At 48.7% G+C, this 18,446-nt stretch overlaps 1 protein-coding gene across 4 annotated transcripts in view; it reads right to left on the bottom strand.

Moving 5' to 3' along the window:
* Positions 1-18,446, bottom strand: part of LCP1 (lymphocyte cytosolic protein 1) — a 138,028-nt gene that overhangs the window by 51,501 nt on the left and 68,081 nt on the right. For all 4 annotated transcript variants that reach the window (XM_075591134.1, XM_075591131.1, XM_075591132.1 and 1 more), the window contains exon 2: positions 1,843-1,932. In XM_075591134.1, the coding sequence (XP_075447249.1) occupies positions 1,843-1,912 (70 nt within the window). In that variant the 5' untranslated portion in view covers positions 1,913-1,932. The remainder of the gene's footprint in view (positions 1-1,842; positions 1,933-18,446) is intronic.

Below are 18,446 nucleotides of genomic sequence, written 5' to 3' on the forward strand. Positions count from 1 at the left end.
AGGAGGCAATCCGAGACTTGGGACTGGATTGTAGGAGTGAGGGTGGATAGATATATCTGCATATCATCTGCATAGATATGATACCTGATGCCAATAGAGTGGATGAGGTCACCAAATGATAGTGTGTTGAGAGAGAACAGGAGACGTCCCAGATCAGTGCCCTGAGGTACACCAACAGGCAGATCAACAGAAGATGAAGACATGTTAGCAACAGACAGAGACTGTGCGATGAGAGAGGTATGATCAGAACCAGGATAGAGCTTTCTTGTGGATACCAAGGGAGTTTAGAATATGTGGGAGAAAAGTGTGATTGACAGTATCAAACGGAGCAGAGAGAACAAGTAGTGTCAGTAGGGAAAAGTGACCTTAGGATTTTGCTTCATGTAGATCATTGGCTACTTTAGTGAGCAAAGTCTCTGAGTGAACTGTACATAATTGTAAGGGGTCCAGCAGGGTATGGGACATTAAGAAAGTTGATCGTCTGGGAGAACACGAGAAGTTCTATCAATTTGGAGGCAAATAGCAAGACAGAAACAGGGCGGTAGTTAGTAAGGAATGTAGGGTTTAGGTTGTTTTTGAGAATATGAGAATAGGTGTGACCACCGCATGCTTAAAGGAAGAGGGGAAAGTGCCAGAGGCTAGAGAGAAATTGAAACTGAGAGTGGAGACTAAGACAGGAGTAAGAGGTCTGATAAGGTGTGAGGCGATAGGATCAAGTGGGCGTGTGGTAGAGGGAGAAGAAAAATCACCTTAGAAACCTCCAACTCTGTAACCAGAGAAAAGGATCAAGAGTGGAAGGAGATCTAGGTAGAAGCAGAGAGGAGGGGGAAGGGACAGAAGGAATCTCCTTGTGTATAGCATCCACCAGCGGGAGAAGAGGAGGGGATCTACCCCTCCACTCCGGCCATTGGGGTGTGGAGTGTGAGTGAAAGAGAGACCACCAAATGAGACAGCAGCCTCCACAGCAGTCATGTTGTAAGAGCCAGGTTTTTGTTAGCGTGAAGAGCGTAAGAGCAGAAGAGGTCATGTACAACCAGAGCCTTGTTAGTGAGTGAGTGGACATTCTAAAGGGCACAAGAGAAAGGAGTGAGAAGGAAGGGAGACAAGTAATTGGTATTAAATTAGATGGGTTAAAACCCTTGGCAGTTAGGGAGGAGGACGTGACAGGGAGGCATGGGCGAGAGCAGGTATGTATATGAGCAGGTCCAGGATTAGGAGTGATACTCCCAGCAGCAAGGAGGCATAGAAAGATTGAAAGGAGGTGAGAAGAGGATTTATGAGGGTGCCCAAGTAGCTGAGGTAGAGTTCAGTATACAATGGTGCAGTGTGTGGACACATGCAAAGGTGGAGGAAAGGAGAAAGGAAGAGATGTGAATAGAAGGAGAGTGGGGAAGTTGGAGAGAAAATAAAAGTTTACAAAGAAATGAGAAAACAGCAAACAGGAAGGGAGGGCACATTGAGATGCAGTGCAAGTGGTAGAGAGAGAAAGTTGGGCGGAGAGAGTTCCCAGGTATTAGAGGATGTGATTTGAAAGAGTGGATGTATAATTCAGACCAGAGAGGGGAGTGTGGATGGCTACCCAGCAGTTGATGAAGTTTAGTCTTAAAGTTGTGTATAGATTGCCATAGCATATACGAAGGTAAGGTTTCATGAATGCAGGGCTGATAATGGAGTGAGGAATCCAGTTCTTCTTTTCCTATTCACCTCCAATTCAACTACAATTTTAACACAGATAAGTCCCATGTGACACTTAACAATGGGACACAGCCAAATATGTGCATGTATGCATGTATATACAAATAGATGATTGAGGCAAATGGGGAAGAATGGGAAGAAACTTACCAATTTTGGTAAAAGCCTCCCTGAGCTCATCCATCTCTTCCTCTTTGACATGTGCTTTTGATGCCATCATCTCTCCTATTAAGGACAAACCTGAAAATAATACAGAATACTGTATGTTAGCTAGGTTCTCATGTTTTGAATGTATGGCCGGACTACGTATTGTCCACCAGTAGCGCAACCAGGAGGAGGGTGCAAGGGTGCATTGGCACCCCCTAATAATTACAGAGGCCCCACGCTCTTCCCCAGAGTAATTAAACTGATTGCCGGGGGTGGGGGGAGAGTGGGGCCTCTGAAAGAGAGTAGCCCTCCTCCATCAACACTGCAACATGGCAACACAACGTCACGTGACGAGGCGACATCACAGGACAAGGACCAGTTGGTAAGTTAAATTCCCGGATACTGTCGCCTGCATGCTCAGCCGGATGGACATGATCGACGGATTGTAATTTAGACATTTACTCAATATTAGAGTGACCATATTTGTCCCGGCAAAAACTGGCACAAATGTCACGCATGCGCACGAGCATCCAGCAAGTGCCGATCGCGCATGTGCACGGTCGGCATGCGCTCTACGCACATGCGCAGCCAGCGCTCGCCAAGTAGATCCAAAAACCAGGACAGCACCCGAAAAAAGTCAGGACGGAGCCCTAAAAACCGGGACTGTCCTTGCTAAACTGGGACATGTGGTCACCCTTACCCAATATGAATTTCTGGTTGCATCGCTGCCGTCAACAGTTTATGGACCAAAGTCCATAAGCAAAGAAAAAGCTGCAAAGATGGATAGCTTGCTGGTTCATTGAAATAAAACAGATGTAAAATATCAGAAATTTATAATTTCTACTTTACTTAACCTTCACTGTGTCCGAATAGCATACCTGTTACGTCAAGTGCCCGGGCACTCCGCAGTTATTGTTTGTGAATTATGTTATTATCTTTATTTTCTTAATAGTATAGTACTGTAGCTTGTTATCAAGGCTATGATGACTATAAACTTCTTGCAGATACAAGTAAGATTAGAGAGAGGTTGTATTTACTATGAGCTCATTACAATATCAGTACATTAGCATTGTGTTTTTATGCATTTACCTCAGGGGAGTGCATAATTCACTTTTAAGTGCTTCTGTAATTAACATAGACTTTGTCAGGATCCCTATTTGGATTAACTTATTTTAGTATTTCATTTTTATATAGCACTTGTCACAAACAGTCTAAAAAGTATAGTATAATCATGCACATAATCCAGGTAGCAATAGTGGCACAATACAGAAATAAAATTATGGTACACTGCGGTTGACACTATAAAAATGTATGTAGAGAGACACCGACCATATACATTATAATATGCACATTGTGTAGCCTATCACCCCTACCCATAAGGCCGCGTGTATTGTGCCCGCGACGGCGACACGACAGATGACGTCACCCGTCACCACCCGCGAAAGTTATAATTTAACTTTCGGCGACGTCGCTAGCGACAGGGTGATTGATTGGTTCAGGGGCTGTCAAACATGGCGACAGTCTCTGAAAAATCAAATTTAACCCGCTACCAAATTTTTTTCGCGACAGAGTCAATTTTTTTGTTTTTGAGCGACGTCTAACTCTCTTATTTGACACTTCCCAAATCACAAACTCATGGGGCTTTAGGGAATCCAAGTACATTGATATAATAATAACGATAAAATGGAAAAATTAAAATGAGTCTTAGGGTAGATTTCTTAGATTGGTAATTCACGGGGAAAAAATAGAATAGATAAAGCCGAGACAGGAATTGTCTCTGCAAAAATGATTGTTGGAAACATGTTTAAATATATACACAAACAACAACTAGATGGAGCGCTGCAAAAGAAGAGAAGAAGAGAACTGGAGGTCCTGGATCAAAAATAAAAACCAACATTTATTATAGCAGTATGCCAGTAAAAAAGGAGGATATTTAGGGCTATGCACTAAGCTCTGCGTTTTTGCGCTCGATTGGAAAAATTTTGGTCGGCCTGAAAAAAAGCCAAAGGCGCGATTCACTAACAAGTTCAGCGCGTTTTGGTCCGGCCGAGCAAAAATCTGCCCGAACGCGCGAGCTGCTTTTTCCTCCCTGCTATTGTGCTTAAAGTTCTACAGCGCGATAGCTGATAGAAAAAAGCAGCCTGGAAGAACTGCATGGAGACGCTGCGTCTCCATGCACGGCTCTTACAAGCGATCGTGAAACATAAATATACATTATAATACTGGTGTACATATGCAGGGGGTCTCCTGAGCTGAACTGCATTGGTTTCAGCCTCGGGGACCCCCTACTTCATGAGACACAGGCCCCGTAAGCAAAACAAGCATTCGCAAAAACAACTATTGATTGTCCCTGTATGTATGTGTAACGGGTCTTCCCCCACCCACTCGCAGATAATACTGTGGAGGTGTAGGAACATGCAAGGTTACGCAGGTGTGGTGCATTACCTGTTGGCTCACAGGAGGGCTGAGCTTCCGCCACGGGGAACCTGGGGTACATACATCTTATACATCTCTAGGTGCAACGCCTCCACCTGGGAGGGATCCCAACGGAGTGGGAGGAGGCCCTCACAGGAAACAACCACACAAAGCGAACGAATGTAAAACAGGACTGGCTTTACTGCATAACCAACTATATATATATACACATTAACACAACCGTCATGCGCCACGGCGGACGCTAACCACTCTGGGCGTCACGGCGAACGCTACCACCTCTGGCGTCACGGCGGACGCTAATCACACTAGGCGTCACGGCGGACGCTACCACCTCAGGCGTCACGGCGGATGCTAATCACACTAGGCGTCACGGCGGACGCTACCACCTCAGGCGTCACGGCGGACGCTAACCTCCCATAGAGTGCTCCCACCCTGTGTCCAGTAACCCCCACCCAAATGTCTCGCACCCCCAAAGTCAAATACCACTGTGCATGTGTATGTGTGACTGCGCAGCCACTATGTCTGGTGATAGGCCTGGTTGGTGCACGTGAGTTGCAGGTTACCTGCCCGGGCTCCAGCCACGGGTACCGCGATATCACCGGAGATCCGCCCGATCCGACGTTGTCCTCCACACCGCGTTGGGTGAATTCCAGCGCGGATAATATCACCTTAGTCCCAGGGTCTTTGATGGTGTTCTGAGCCCAGAACCCACCTCGCAGGGCCGCACGGCTGTAGCACTGCGTCCCTGACTAAGCTACCAATAAATGGGTCAGTGTGCCTATCTAGGGCCTGTCCCTATACTCCACAAGCTATTAAGTGGCTCAGGACCTAACTGGGGGCCTGTCGGCTGCTGGCCTAATGCAGAGGGTCACTGACCCCTGCATCCACCTCTTACCCCTAGCTGGTCCGGATCCTGACTGACTCTGTCTGGCAAAACCCCGCGAAAATGTATCTCTCTGGGAGCAGGGGAATCCGGCCTTCCTATTGGCTCCCTGGCGTCACGTGTCTCTGCCCCTGTGCACCCTGGGGGCTGTCCTTCCCGCCCTGCATGTGCGCGAGCTGTGTGGGCGCCTCTCGCGCTAGCTGGCCTCCTGCGCATGCGCAACAGCGCTGAACATGGCGGCGCCCTTCACTTCAGCCGCCGGGCCGGTGGCAACGCGATCGCGGCCTTAGCGACGGCCCGATCGCGTCCCCGGCAACCGGCCCGCTCGCGTCCCTAGCTACCAGGGATTCCGATGCCGCTCGCGTCCCTAGCAACCCAGCAACGCGCGGCTCGCGGGACAGCAGGAAGGGGGGTGAGTGCTCCAGGGGGGACCTGGCTACATCCTCCCCCTGGTAAAATCCCCATCGTCCTCGCTTGGGACACCATGCAATACAACTATATACAAAAATTATATAATGAAAAGGGCGTAACATACTTATATAATGAAAATTTCAACAACCAACCGTGATTTCACTATATCAGCTCTACATCAGATTGTACATTTCACTGAACATCACAATAACTGACTGTACTCTGCTGCGAGCCTACTGCTGAGCCTCATAATGGGGTGCCCCAACTTGATCATAGGTTACCCGATTTGGAGGGTACCTGACTCTTTGGCCCCTACGGAGTTGTTCCTCTGCGACTCCCTCGGGGGAGTAGTACACACAGTCCTGAGGCTCAGCCTCTTCCCTTGAGGGGAGAATTGTCTCTGTACAGTCTCTGTTAGACACAAAGCTCGGGCTCTGTGGATCCAAAGGCTGGCCTGTTGGTGCCACCTTAGTAGGCGTTGGCCTACGGGGCCCTTTACCCGTAGCTCCTCCGCGAGATGCCCCTTCTGTGGAATAGTCCCTTTGAGAGGGTCCCTCCATAGGGTCTTCAGGAGTTTCAGAGTGGGTTTCGTTATTTACAGTCTCTTGACCAACCTCTGATAGATCGGACTCACCGTTGAGCGGCGTGGCCAGTATCTCTGTCTCTTCATCTTCCACTTGTGGGATGGGAAGAAGATGATTACGGTGCCAAACCTTTACCCGGCCATCAGTGTCTTTGATGCGATAGACCGGGAGGCCAGGCATCTGGGATTCAATTTCATACACTCCGTCTCTCCATCGGTCGGCCAATTTGTGTTTTCCCGGGACTCCGAGGTTGCGAAGCAACACAGCATCCCCAGGACGAAGTTCCCGATATTTGACCTTATGATCATATCGTCGTTTGTTTCCTGCGTTCAGCTTAGCTGTGGACTTTTCTGCTTGTTGATAGGCCTGCTGTAAACTGTCTTTCAGTCTTTGTACGTATTTGAAATGAGTGGCATTATGTATCCCATCTGTCGAGACTCTGAGACGCACATCCACTGGCAGTCTGGCCTCACGCCCAAACATGAGGAAGTAAGGGGAGAATCCCGTTGACTCGTGTCTGGTGCAATTATACGCATGCGCTAGGCCCTCCACATGTCGACTCCATTCAGATTTTTGCACACTCTGTAGAGTTCCGAGCATGTCCAGTAAGGTTCGATTGAATCGTTCTGGCAGCGCATCACCTTCGGGATGATACGGGGTCGTTCTTGATTTTGCAATGTTCAGCATTTTGAGCAGTTCTCTGATCAATGTGCTCTCAAAGTCCCGCCCTTGGTTGGAATGAAGGCGGTTGGGAAGACCATAGTGAACGAAGAACTTTTCCCATAGTACTTTCGCGACCGTGATAGCCTTCTGGTCTTTTGTGGGGAAGGACTGGGCATATCGGGTGTAATGGTCCGTGATGACCAGCACGTTACCGATGCCTCGGCTATCAGGTTCGATACATAAAAAGTCCATACACACCAAGTCCATTGGACCAGAACTCTTAAGATGGGCCATGGGAGCTGCTCTGGTAGGCAACGTCTTGCGTTGAACGCATCGGGAACAACGGCGGCAGTGTTGTTCCACCGCTTCCCGCATCTTGGGCCAGAAGAACCGGTCTCGGACTAGCCCAAAAGTCTTCTCTACACCGAGATGCCTGTGTTCATCGTGTAGAGACTTCAACACCAGGTATTGTAAGTTCTTAGGTAGGACTAGTTGTCTCCTATCCGGGTGGTTATGGTATTGCACCACCCGATAGAGCAAGCAATTTCATCAGCGCGACCCACTAGCTAGTAGTGTGGTCAGTAGGGTTCACAGAGTGGAGTACAATTAGCCAAAAAAGATGTGGGCCAGTTGTGGATCCCACTAGCTAGGATTGCTTTCCTGTTCATCTCACTATAAATCCCTGCACTCGGCGATTCAGGCACTCCCCTGCCATACACTCTGCAGCGTGTGGCAGAATCACTCGCAGCGTCTGACTCCAGCAAGCTGCTACACACACACGATCATTACTGCCTGTCTGGTATCTTTGGCCAAGTAGGTTAACTGTTTACCTCCTGGCACTTTTTGATACACACTCTGAGCTATGGGGAGCAAATGAATCATTGCCTCTGACTTCAGAAAGCTGCCTAAGCGATCACTACAGCTTGCTTAACATCCATGACAAAGTGGGACAATTGGTTAACCCCTTCATACCCACATGCAGCAGAACAAAAGTCGTTTTTTGAGCAAACATTTGTTATTACCTGCTTAGCAACATCATGACTGCAGCATAATCAGGGATAATTATATATGAACATAGCTACTAGTCCTTATCCTGGATCACTCATACAGTGTTAATACCCAGGCATAGACTTATATCAAGCATTCCACACTCCGCTGTGCCTAAACATGCGCCAGGATATCAGGTTTTAATTAGATTGTTTTTTTCTTGTTATCATTAATAAAATTTATTTATTTTGAGCTCTACCCCCAGTGAGTGCATCTTGTGGGATCCTTTCCTTGTTTCTTATTTCAAATTTGTCCCATTCTCGCATGAGCAAGGCCACCAAGTCATTGGGCGCACGTTTCAGAAGGGCTGGGTTCTTTTTTTCAACGGCGTGTCGGATGATACTAGCGACCGGATCTCGAATTTGGTAGTCTACCAGATCTTTCCACCGGAACACTTTGTCGTGCGTGAGGTGCATCCCCTTTGGGTCGCAGTAGGCGGCGGAGACAGCCTGCGACTGGCATCCCAAAGAGTCGGCCACTCGTAACTCAGAGAAGGCCACTTGGTCATTAACTATGGCTGCAGTTTTACACATAGCCCGCACTCCGGGTCCGGGAAGTTCTTCCCATTCTTCATCATCGGGGGTGGCGAGTAGTCCTGGCCTTCGGGAGAGGGCGTCCGCCCCAATATTTAATGGCCCCGGCTTATACTTCAAGGAGAAACGGTAGTTACTGAGGGCGGCCTGCCATCTGTGGCCGGCTGCATCTAATTTGGCCGACATATTGATGTACGTGAGGGGATTGTTGTCCGTCCTTACCTCGAAGGTGACACCGTACAAGTAATCGTGGAGCTTCTCGGTGATCGCCCACTTGAGAGCCAGAAACTCCAACTTGTGGACGGGGTATCTCTGCTCACTGGGTGTCAAGCTGCGGCTGATGTAAGCTACCGGCCGTAGGCCCTCCGGGTGCTTCTGGTGCAGGACGGCGCCTAGTCCATTTAGACTGGCATCCACATGCAGGACGTATGGCTGTTCGGGATCCGCATAAGCAAGTACAGGCGCTTCGGTCAGACACTTCTTCAGCTTCAGGAAGGCCCGCTCACACTCAGAGGTCCATTTGTCACCGAACGGTTGGCGGGCTGATACAGCATTCTTCCCGGTCTCGGAAGGGTATATCTTCAACAGATTGTTCAAAGGTTTAGCCTTGCTCGAGTACCCTTCCACGAAGCGGCGGTAGTACCCGCAGAACCCTAGGAAGGATCGCAACTCTGTGACGTTCTCTGGGCGAGGCCATTTCACCACAGCCTCTACCTTGGCAGGGTCGGTGGCGACCCCTTTGGCGGACACGATGTGCCCCACGTAGGTCACCGAGGTATGGCAAAATCGGCATTTGTCTAGGGATAATTTCAACCCTTCGTTCCCCAGGCGGTCGATCACTTTAAACAATCGCTCTTCGTGCTCTTCCAGAGTCCTTCCGAAGACGATGATATCGTCCAGGTACACCAGACACTCCCGGGGAATCATGTCCCCGATAGTCTTTTCCATCAACCTTTGGAACGTGGCAGGCGCCCCACATATACCTTGGGGCATACGGGTGAATTGATAGAATCCCAGGGGGCAGATGAATGCTGTCTTCTCCTGGTCTTCCGCCGTCATGGGCACCTGATAGTACCCGGATCGGAGGTCAAGCATGCTAAACCAGTGACTCCCATTCAGCGCATTCAGGATCTCTTCAATGCGCGGGAGGTTGTATTGATCCGGGATCGTGCGATTGTTCAGTGTTCGATAGTCGATACACAGTCGTACGGACCCGTTCTTTTTCCGCACCACCACGATGGGCGACGCGTAAGGTCCTCGTGATTCCGTCACAATCCCAGCTGTTTCCATGTCTTGGATGGCGTTCCTCACATCGTCCACATCCCGAGGGGCAAGGCAGCGAGAACGTTCTCGGAACGGAGTGGCATCACTCATCCGAATGGTATGTTGGGCACTGCGGCTGCACCCCACATCTATCTCGCTCGTGGAGAACACATGTCGTCGTTGCAGCAACTGGGTGGTCAACCGCTCTTTCCACTCTGTGGACAGCGTCGACTCGCCGAAATTGAAGTCCAGATCGACTATCCGCTCGTGCGCGGCCGTCGCCTTCACCTGAGGCGTGGCTCCCACCGGGCTGACCGGGTATATGCATCCCAACTTCTGGTCAACATCAAACTCCATCGGAAAGGGGGAGAGATTCTGCACATACACGTGGGTTCGAATAGGGATCTTAGCCGTCCATTCCCTCACTTCGGGTAGTACTCTATACCCTCGCTGAACCTCTTCTTCTTCAGGCTCACTCTCCAGCGAGAACAGTTGGTCGTTCTGGTCTCGGTCCGCTTCGGCCGCGGAAATGATATGCTTGTCCAGGAGGGTGCCCAGGGACAGCTGTAGGTCACAAACAAAGGCGGATAAATCTTGTCCTTCACGTTGTCGGAGGGCTTTGAATTGAGCCAGTAGCTCATCTTCGTCGTCTTTTCTGGCAAAGGATTTAATTAGCATTTCTACTAGTACCTGGGCAGTAACTTCTCCTTCTACGCTCCGGTGCGCCCGCACTAACCGAGCGGCGGGGCCTCGAAGGCACTCGACCAGTCTTTGTCTCTTGCTGGCTTCGGAACACGACCACTCCTCTATGATTTGAAGCGTATGGTCCCTCCATGCCTCGATCCCCTCTTCTCCCGTGGGCGTCGGCAGAATCCCAGAGAAGGCCTTGAGTTTCCGGTAGTTCTGTGCTTGCGTCGAAATAGTTACAGCTTCTACTAGTTGGGAGGCTATCGTGTTCACGTCAAGGTTCCCACTAAGGGCCTGACTACTGCTCCCAGTTCCTACGCTAGACATGGTTGGGGTCCTGCCAGGCCGTTGATCAGGGTTGGGTGGGATGAGCGGGCTCCCTGCCCAGCTGGCGATACCTCCTAATCCGCTTGGGGTGAAAGAGACCCTAGGGGGGTCTACCCGGTGAGGCGTACTGGTCACTCGTTGGCTCGGGTGTAATCCAGTACTAGTGGACGCTTCTTCAGGAGATTGAGAGTCAGCGTAGATCATGCGGCAGTCCTCTGCGGAGGGCTCGGGTAGGTTTAATACATGGGGGGCCGTTTCTAAGCATATGTCACTCATGGTGTACAGGAGACAGGTGATCCTTCGGCCAGCAACATCCAGTTTATAGTCTATCACCCTGGCGGTGGCCAACCCCGGGCAACTTCTTACTTGCGTGCGCACTGTAGATAAGTCTGTATCAATTGCTACCCCGGTCACTGCAACCGCGCGTCTTGGGGATACTTGGTGCGCTAAGGCCCAGGCATGGACATCCTGCGGTGACGGCACGGACATGATAAAAATGAATCGGGCAATTTAGAAAAAAACAGAACAGGGCACCCCAGGACTTGATCTCAGCAGCGCCTCCAAATGTAACGGGTCTTCCCCCACCCACTCGCAGATAATACTGTGGAGGTGTAGGAACATGCAAGGTTACGCAGGTGTGGTGCATTACCTGTTGGCTCACAGGAGGGCTGAGCTTCCGCCACGGGGAACCTGGGGTACATACATCTTATACATCTCTAGGTGCAACGCCTCCACCTGGGAGGGATCCCAACGGAGTGGGAGGAGGCCCTCACAGGAAACAACCACACAAAGCGAACGAATGTAAAACAGGACTGGCTTTACTGCATAACCAACTATATATATACACATTAACACAACCGTCATGCGCCACGGCGGACGCTAACCACTCTGGGCGTCACGGCGGACGCTACCACCTCTGGCGTCACGGTGGACGCTAATCACACTAGGAGTCACGGCGGACGCTACCACCTCAGGCGTCACGGCGGACGCTAATCACACTAGGCGTCATGGCGGACGCTACCACCTCAGGCGTCACGGCGGACGCTAATCTCCCATAGAGTGCTCCCACCCTGTGTCCAGTAACCCCCACCCAAATGTCTCGCACCCCCAAAGTCAAATACCAATGTGCATGTGTATGTGTGACTGCGCAGCCACTATGTCTGGTGATAGGCCTGGTTGGTGCACGTGAGTTGCAGGTTACCTGCCCGGGCTCCAGCCACGGGTACCGCGATATCACCGGAGATCCGCCCGATCCGACGTTGTCCTCCACACCGCGTTGGGTGAATTCCAGCGCGGATAATATCACCTTAGTCCCAGGGTCTTTGATGGTGTTCTGAGCCCAGAACCCACCTCGCAGGGCCGCACGGCTGTAGCACTGCGTCCCTGACTAAGCTACCAATAAATGGGTCAGTGTGCCTATCTAGGGCCTGTCCCTATACTCCACAAGCTATTAAGTGGCTCAGGACCTAACTGGGGGCCTGGGGGCTGCTGGCCTAATGCAGAGGGTCACTGACCCCTGCATCCACCTCTTACCCCTAGCTGGTCCGGATCCTGACTGACTCTGTCTGGCAAAACCCCGCGAAAATGTATCTCTCTGGGAGCAGGGGAATCCGGCCTTCCTATTGGCTCCCTGGCGTCACGTGTCTCTGCCCCTGTGCACCCTGGGGGCTGTCCTTCCCGCCCTGCATGTGCGCGAGCTGTTTGGGCGCCTCTCGCGCTAGCTGGCCTCCTGCGCATGCGCAACAGCGCTGAACATGGCGGCGCCCTTCACTTCAGCCGCCGGGCCGGTGGCAACGCGATCGCGGCCTTAGCGACGGCCCGATCGCGTCCCCGGCAACCGGCCCACTCGCGTCCCTAGCTACCAGGGATTCCGATGCCGCTAGCGTCCCTAGCAACCCAGCAACGCGCGGCTCGCGGGACAGCAGGAAGGGGGGTGAGTGCTCCAGGGGGGACCTGGCTACATATGTATATCCATAGAGACATACATAAGCACAGGGGCAATAAATGGGCATCAAAAATAATTAAATCACAATAAAAAAAATCAAAAACCTGTAAAAGTAAAATAACATACATTTAATTTTTTTACTTACCTTTAGATGACTTCACCCTCTGAATCCCGAGGACACCGCATGCTCACGAACCGATCCATGAACAGGAACCAGGTTAAAAAAAAAGCTTCTTTCTTTTTCTTCTTCTGTAAATTTGTAATCCAATTTGTCGGTCTTCTGGGTCTTCATCTGTCTCAACTTCTTCATCTGTATGTTCTTCCGGCACGCCCTTGTCCTCTTCTTGCTGGAGGAGGTCCTCCCTCCTCGACTTCTTGCTCTAAAATGAGGCGTCATAGGCTTTTATAGGCCTATGACGTCACATTTCCATCAAATGGTTCCCACGGCCCTGATTGGGCAGTGAAAACCATGTGATTTAAAAAAAAAAAATTTTGGTGACGTCAATTAAAGGGAATGATGCCAGCCAATCAGAATGGCTGTGCTTCATTTCCCTTTAAGATGACATCTTCAAAAGCAAGATGGCCACCGTCACATGGTACTTGAGCCAATCAGATCGTGGGAACTAAATCCCCAATCTGATTGGCTCTAGTAGACCATGTGACAGAGGCTTTGGGAGAAAGGATGTGACATCATCCAAAGGGAGTCACATGGTCTACTACAGCCAATCAGATTGTGGCTTTAGTTCCCACGATCTGCTTAGTGCATAGCCCCCATTGTCTCCTTTTCGCTTTGCCACTACTAGGATTTTTGAAGCACCATTTTGGCTATTCACTTCTCTAATTAACATAAATATATAAACACGAGCCTTTCCTTTGATATGTCATCAGCACAAGGTAGACATTTCAGTTTGAAATTTCAGCGTAAACTCTGTGATTTGAATATTGTAATCTGTCTGATCCGAATGCGTGTGTACATACATGTACCGTGTGTGTGTAGTGTATACTGTATGTACAACTGTTTAGGTAATCCTGCAAGAAGCATTTCCTCCATGTCTAGTACAAATTCCTAAGTGCGGGGAGAATCCTGCTAGTGAAGCCAACACAGCACAGACAAACAATTTCATGCCACTACAGGTCTCCTCCAAGACAGAGATACAAAGTAAAGCTCTACTCACAAGTTCATAATGAAGTTCTCCATTTAATGTGACCGCCAAGAACAGTGGAATAACAAATCTACATAGAAACTGAATTCCAGTAGCATCTGATTCACAAGAAAAACCAGCTTATTTCCTCATTTATGTGAGAAGCTGCAAATGAAGTATTCAAAGTATTATAAAACTCTCAACTGCAAACGACAGCTGCGCGAGGGCAATAAATACTAGGCAGAGGTGGATGGCACACTCCCAGTTATTCCCACCTGACCAGTTGTCCGTAAAGCTTTGCAATAGTGGGATTCAGTAGATTGTCTCTGACACATCAGAACTCTACACTTGACATGTGCAGGGAGAGAGACCCCAAAACAAGCATAAAAACATAGGTTAAATGCTAGCGAAAAAAGAGGATCATTGGAAGGAAAGGTCTAAGGGGGGGAAGTGGAGCTCCAGGGAGAAGAACCGTCAAGAACATCAAAGATATGGCTAATTGTATGAAAAAATCCTGCATAGGGAGGTGCATTAAATTAAGCTCTGTGTGATGTATTTTTGGTGATCTCTTGGTCTTTTAAATTATAGACCTATGCAAAATTTGAGCCAGTGGAAAATAACAAGTATAAATATTAGTGATATGCTGCCACAAGTCGCTGGTAGAACACTTATTCAGGCATTGATTGCTATAACAAAGGGCAAAGACAAAAGGGAGAATAAATGATGTACCTACTGTAGGTGCAGGAATTCAGACATCCCAATCCATCATAATATATATATGTCATGTCGTTTGGCTCTGACCCTTTCCCCCCACCCCCAATCAAATTATATCAAAGTAAATGTAGCACTGTTTCCCCCACCCTATGGGAGATGTGGCGGCTACTGAGTGTGTGTGGTGCTTTACCTGTGGCTCACAGGAGGCCTGAACCCCCGCTGCTGGGAGCCCAGGGTGTACCTGATCCAACTGGTGACAGCGCCTCCACCTGTAAAGGATCCAAGCACTGCTGAATACCCCCTTGCACAGGACCCAATACAATAGACACATAATTGTAAATAATAACAGTTTACTGAACACAGGTAAAACTAGGTATATCACTATCGCACATACAATATAGGCCTCGCACAGCCGTAAACCCACAGTGCCCTCCAACCGTAATGTGCACACCCTGATGGGATTCCCCCAAAGTACTGAGGTGTCCTTGGGCACCCAACTTCCCTGGTGTCCACAAGAGCCAACCCACCCAATGTGTGCAACAGCGCTGCCCACACTAATTGAAAGTGTTATAGTTGGTGCACGTTGTGAGGTACCCGGGTATGGCCGAAAAGCAAAAGGGATCCGCTGACCCAGCAACATCGTCAGAGAAGCCTCCACCTCTGCGTGTGGTGGGTTCCAGCTGGATGGTCCCACCATGAAGAGAGTCTCTATTGGTGGGGTGGTCTGGTCTCAGACCACCGGATTGTTAGCCCGCTGCCGCGTCCTGGCTGTGTTCCTCACACTTGACCCTACAGGGGCAAGGTCCCTATCTAATGGGCCTGTCCCTGTAGCAGCCACAAACATGCAGGGGAGTCGGGGCCTAGTTGGGGCCTATAGGGGATCTCTGGCCTAGTCATTGACCCCTGCACACACAACCTCACCTCCCTGTGTCCCAGCTCCAACTGGCGTGGCTCGCAAAGTGCCAAATGTATCAATTGTGTGGAACAGGGGAATGCTGCAGCCCTATTGGCTGTACTGGACCATGTAGTATTCCAGCTCCAGTGGCTGCTTGGAACTGTAGTTCCCCTGCGGTGGCTTATCTCCTAATGGCTGCCGCTTGCGCTTGCACTGCGCAAGTTCAAGGAGTCCCAAGATGGCCACCACAACTATTGGGCCATTGCACATGCGCGAAACGTACTGTGCATGCGCGCGCATTCCAAGATGGCGACCCCGCTAGCCACGTGCGCCGCAGACCTCTGGCGACCCGCTCGCCCGGCGCAACTTCCCTGCTCCTTTCGGTGGTTCCCCCGCTATGTGGAGGTAAGCGGGGAACAAAGGGGGTGCCGAGGGGGATGCTCAGAGGGGAGACATGACCACATAAGAAACAACAACAAAATACTGAAGAGGTGGAGAGTGTCTATGATTGACAGGAATAAGAGAAATGTGCATGTATTATTATTTTTCACTGGGGAATTTGTGCACCCACAGTTTTTCTTCATATTAAGGGAACTTTGTTACTGGATTGTGCCAGTTTTATATTGCACTAAATCAGAGAAAGCATTATGCTTGGTTCATGTAACTCTTTCAGGGCACTTTCACATATTTCACCAAGCTTAGTCCATAGGACAGTAAATTTACCCTGACGGGATTAGCAGACTTGAATCATGCTGTGATCAGAAGACTAAATGACTCCTTGGTTATTAGACATAGGTTCTAAAGGTATAAATCTTTTAGTAAATTGCCGGCCAGTTTGGGAGGAGCACTAGAATTGTATTTTTGTTTTCCAACAAAATAGTGAGCAGCATTTATACGAACAGTTTCTCCTGCATCTTGTGTGTCAAGTTAAGCTTCCGAGATTGTCTCCCTTTTAAATAAGGGCAAATAATGTTACCTTACCTAATAAGGTAGCAGACGTTATTTTCCCTTCATTTAACGGGACTCATCAAAGCTAATCATATGCATAAATAAGGTCCGTTAGCAAAACCATCATCCTTATGTTACCTGTAGGAACGGGGATGATCGTAGCGCTGTGACTCGTTTTCCAATACACTGCGCAGGCGCGTTGGTCAAACTTTAAGGCGCGTTATTAAGGTAGCGTTATTAATAGAGATTTTCATGTATATTACCAAAAGCTAATGCAAATCTTGTACTAATAGCTATAATGTCTAATAATACATGCCCTGCAAAATGTATTCTGCGTGCTATGTAATATACACATCTTATTGTTTTTAATGGAGCACATTTGTTAGATACCTTAACACATTTCATGCATTACAAAAAAAATACACTCTTCAGATTTAATTCCCGGGCAGATGTAAAAGCACACGAACTAACTTCTACACTTCCTTTATCTTTAGCAATCCAGTGTCTCCTCTAGTCTCTCGTCTGCCTCTCATTGTTCTTCCTCTTCCTCTTCCTCAATTACACTTTTTTTACAAAAGCATTATGTAAAAGTTTTTCTCTCTTTACTGGATCATGAGAACAACATAACTTGTATTGTCCCACCACCTTCCATGCCGTAACATATTATTTACAACATGGTCCACACCCCAACATCTCTAATGTCCCTCTCGCTTATTCCACAAAACAGCCATTCATCACGAAATGGTTTCTGTCAAGTTGCAACGTCACCAATATGCGTACCTTCTTCACCAATATGCGTACCTTCTTCACCAATTTGCGTACCTTCTTCACCAATATGTGTACCTTCTTCACCAATATGCGTACCTTCTTCACCAATATGTGTACCTTCTTCACCAATATGTGTACCTTCTTCACCAATACGCGTACCTTCTTCACCAATACGTGTACCTTCTTCACCAATACGTGTACCTTCTTCACCAATACGTGTACCTTCTTCACCAATACCTTCTTCACCAATATGCGTACCTTCTTCACCAATATGCGTACCTTCTTCACCAATTTGCGTACCTTCTTCACCAATATGTGTACCTTCTTCACCAATATGCGTACCTTCTTCACCAATATGTGTACCTTCTTCACCAATATGTGTACCTTCTTCACCAATACGCGTACCTTCTTCACCAATACGTGTACCTTCTTCACCAATACGTGTACCTTCTTCACCAATACGTGTACCTTCTTCACCAATACCTTCTTCACCAATATGCGTACCTTCTTCACCAATATGCGTACCTTCTTCACCAATATGCGTACCTTCTTCACCAATATGCGAACCTTCTTCACCAATATGCGTACCTTCTTCACCAATATGCGTACCTTCTTTACCAATATGCGTACCTTCTTCACCAATATGCGTACCTTCTTCACCAATATGCGTACCTTCTTCACCAATATGCGTACCTTCTTCACCAATATGCGTACCTTCTTCACCAATATGCGGACCTTCTTCACCAATACGTGTACCTTCTTCACCAATATGCGTACCTTCTTCACCAATACGTGTACCTTCTTCACCAATATGCGTACCTTCTTCACCAATATGCGGACCTTCTTCACCAATACGTGTACCTTCTTCACCAATATGCGTACCTTCTTCACCAATATGCGTACCTTCTTCACCAATATGCGTACCTTCTTCACCAATATGCGTACCTTCTTCACCAATTTGCGTACCTTCTTCACCAATATGTGTACCTTCTTCACCAATATGCGTACCTTCTTCACCAATATGTGTACCTTCTTCACCAATATGTGTACCTTCTTCACCAATACGCGTACCTTCTTCACCAATACGTGTACCTTCTTCACCAATACGTGTACCTTCTTCACCAATACGTATACCTTCTTCACCAATATGCGTACCTTCTTCACCAATATGCGTACCTTCTTCACCAATATGCGTACCTTCTTCACCAATATGCGTACCTTCTTCACCAATATGCGTACCTTCTTCACCAATATGCGAACCTTCTTCACCAATATGCGTACCTTCTTCACCAATATGCGTACCTTCTTTACCAATATGCGTACCTTCTTCACCAATATGCGTACCTTCTTCACCAATATGC

Source organism: Ascaphus truei, chromosome 3 (assembly GCF_040206685.1).
Source record: "Ascaphus truei isolate aAscTru1 chromosome 3, aAscTru1.hap1, whole genome shotgun sequence".
NCBI lineage: Eukaryota > Metazoa > Chordata > Amphibia > Anura > Ascaphidae > Ascaphus > Ascaphus truei.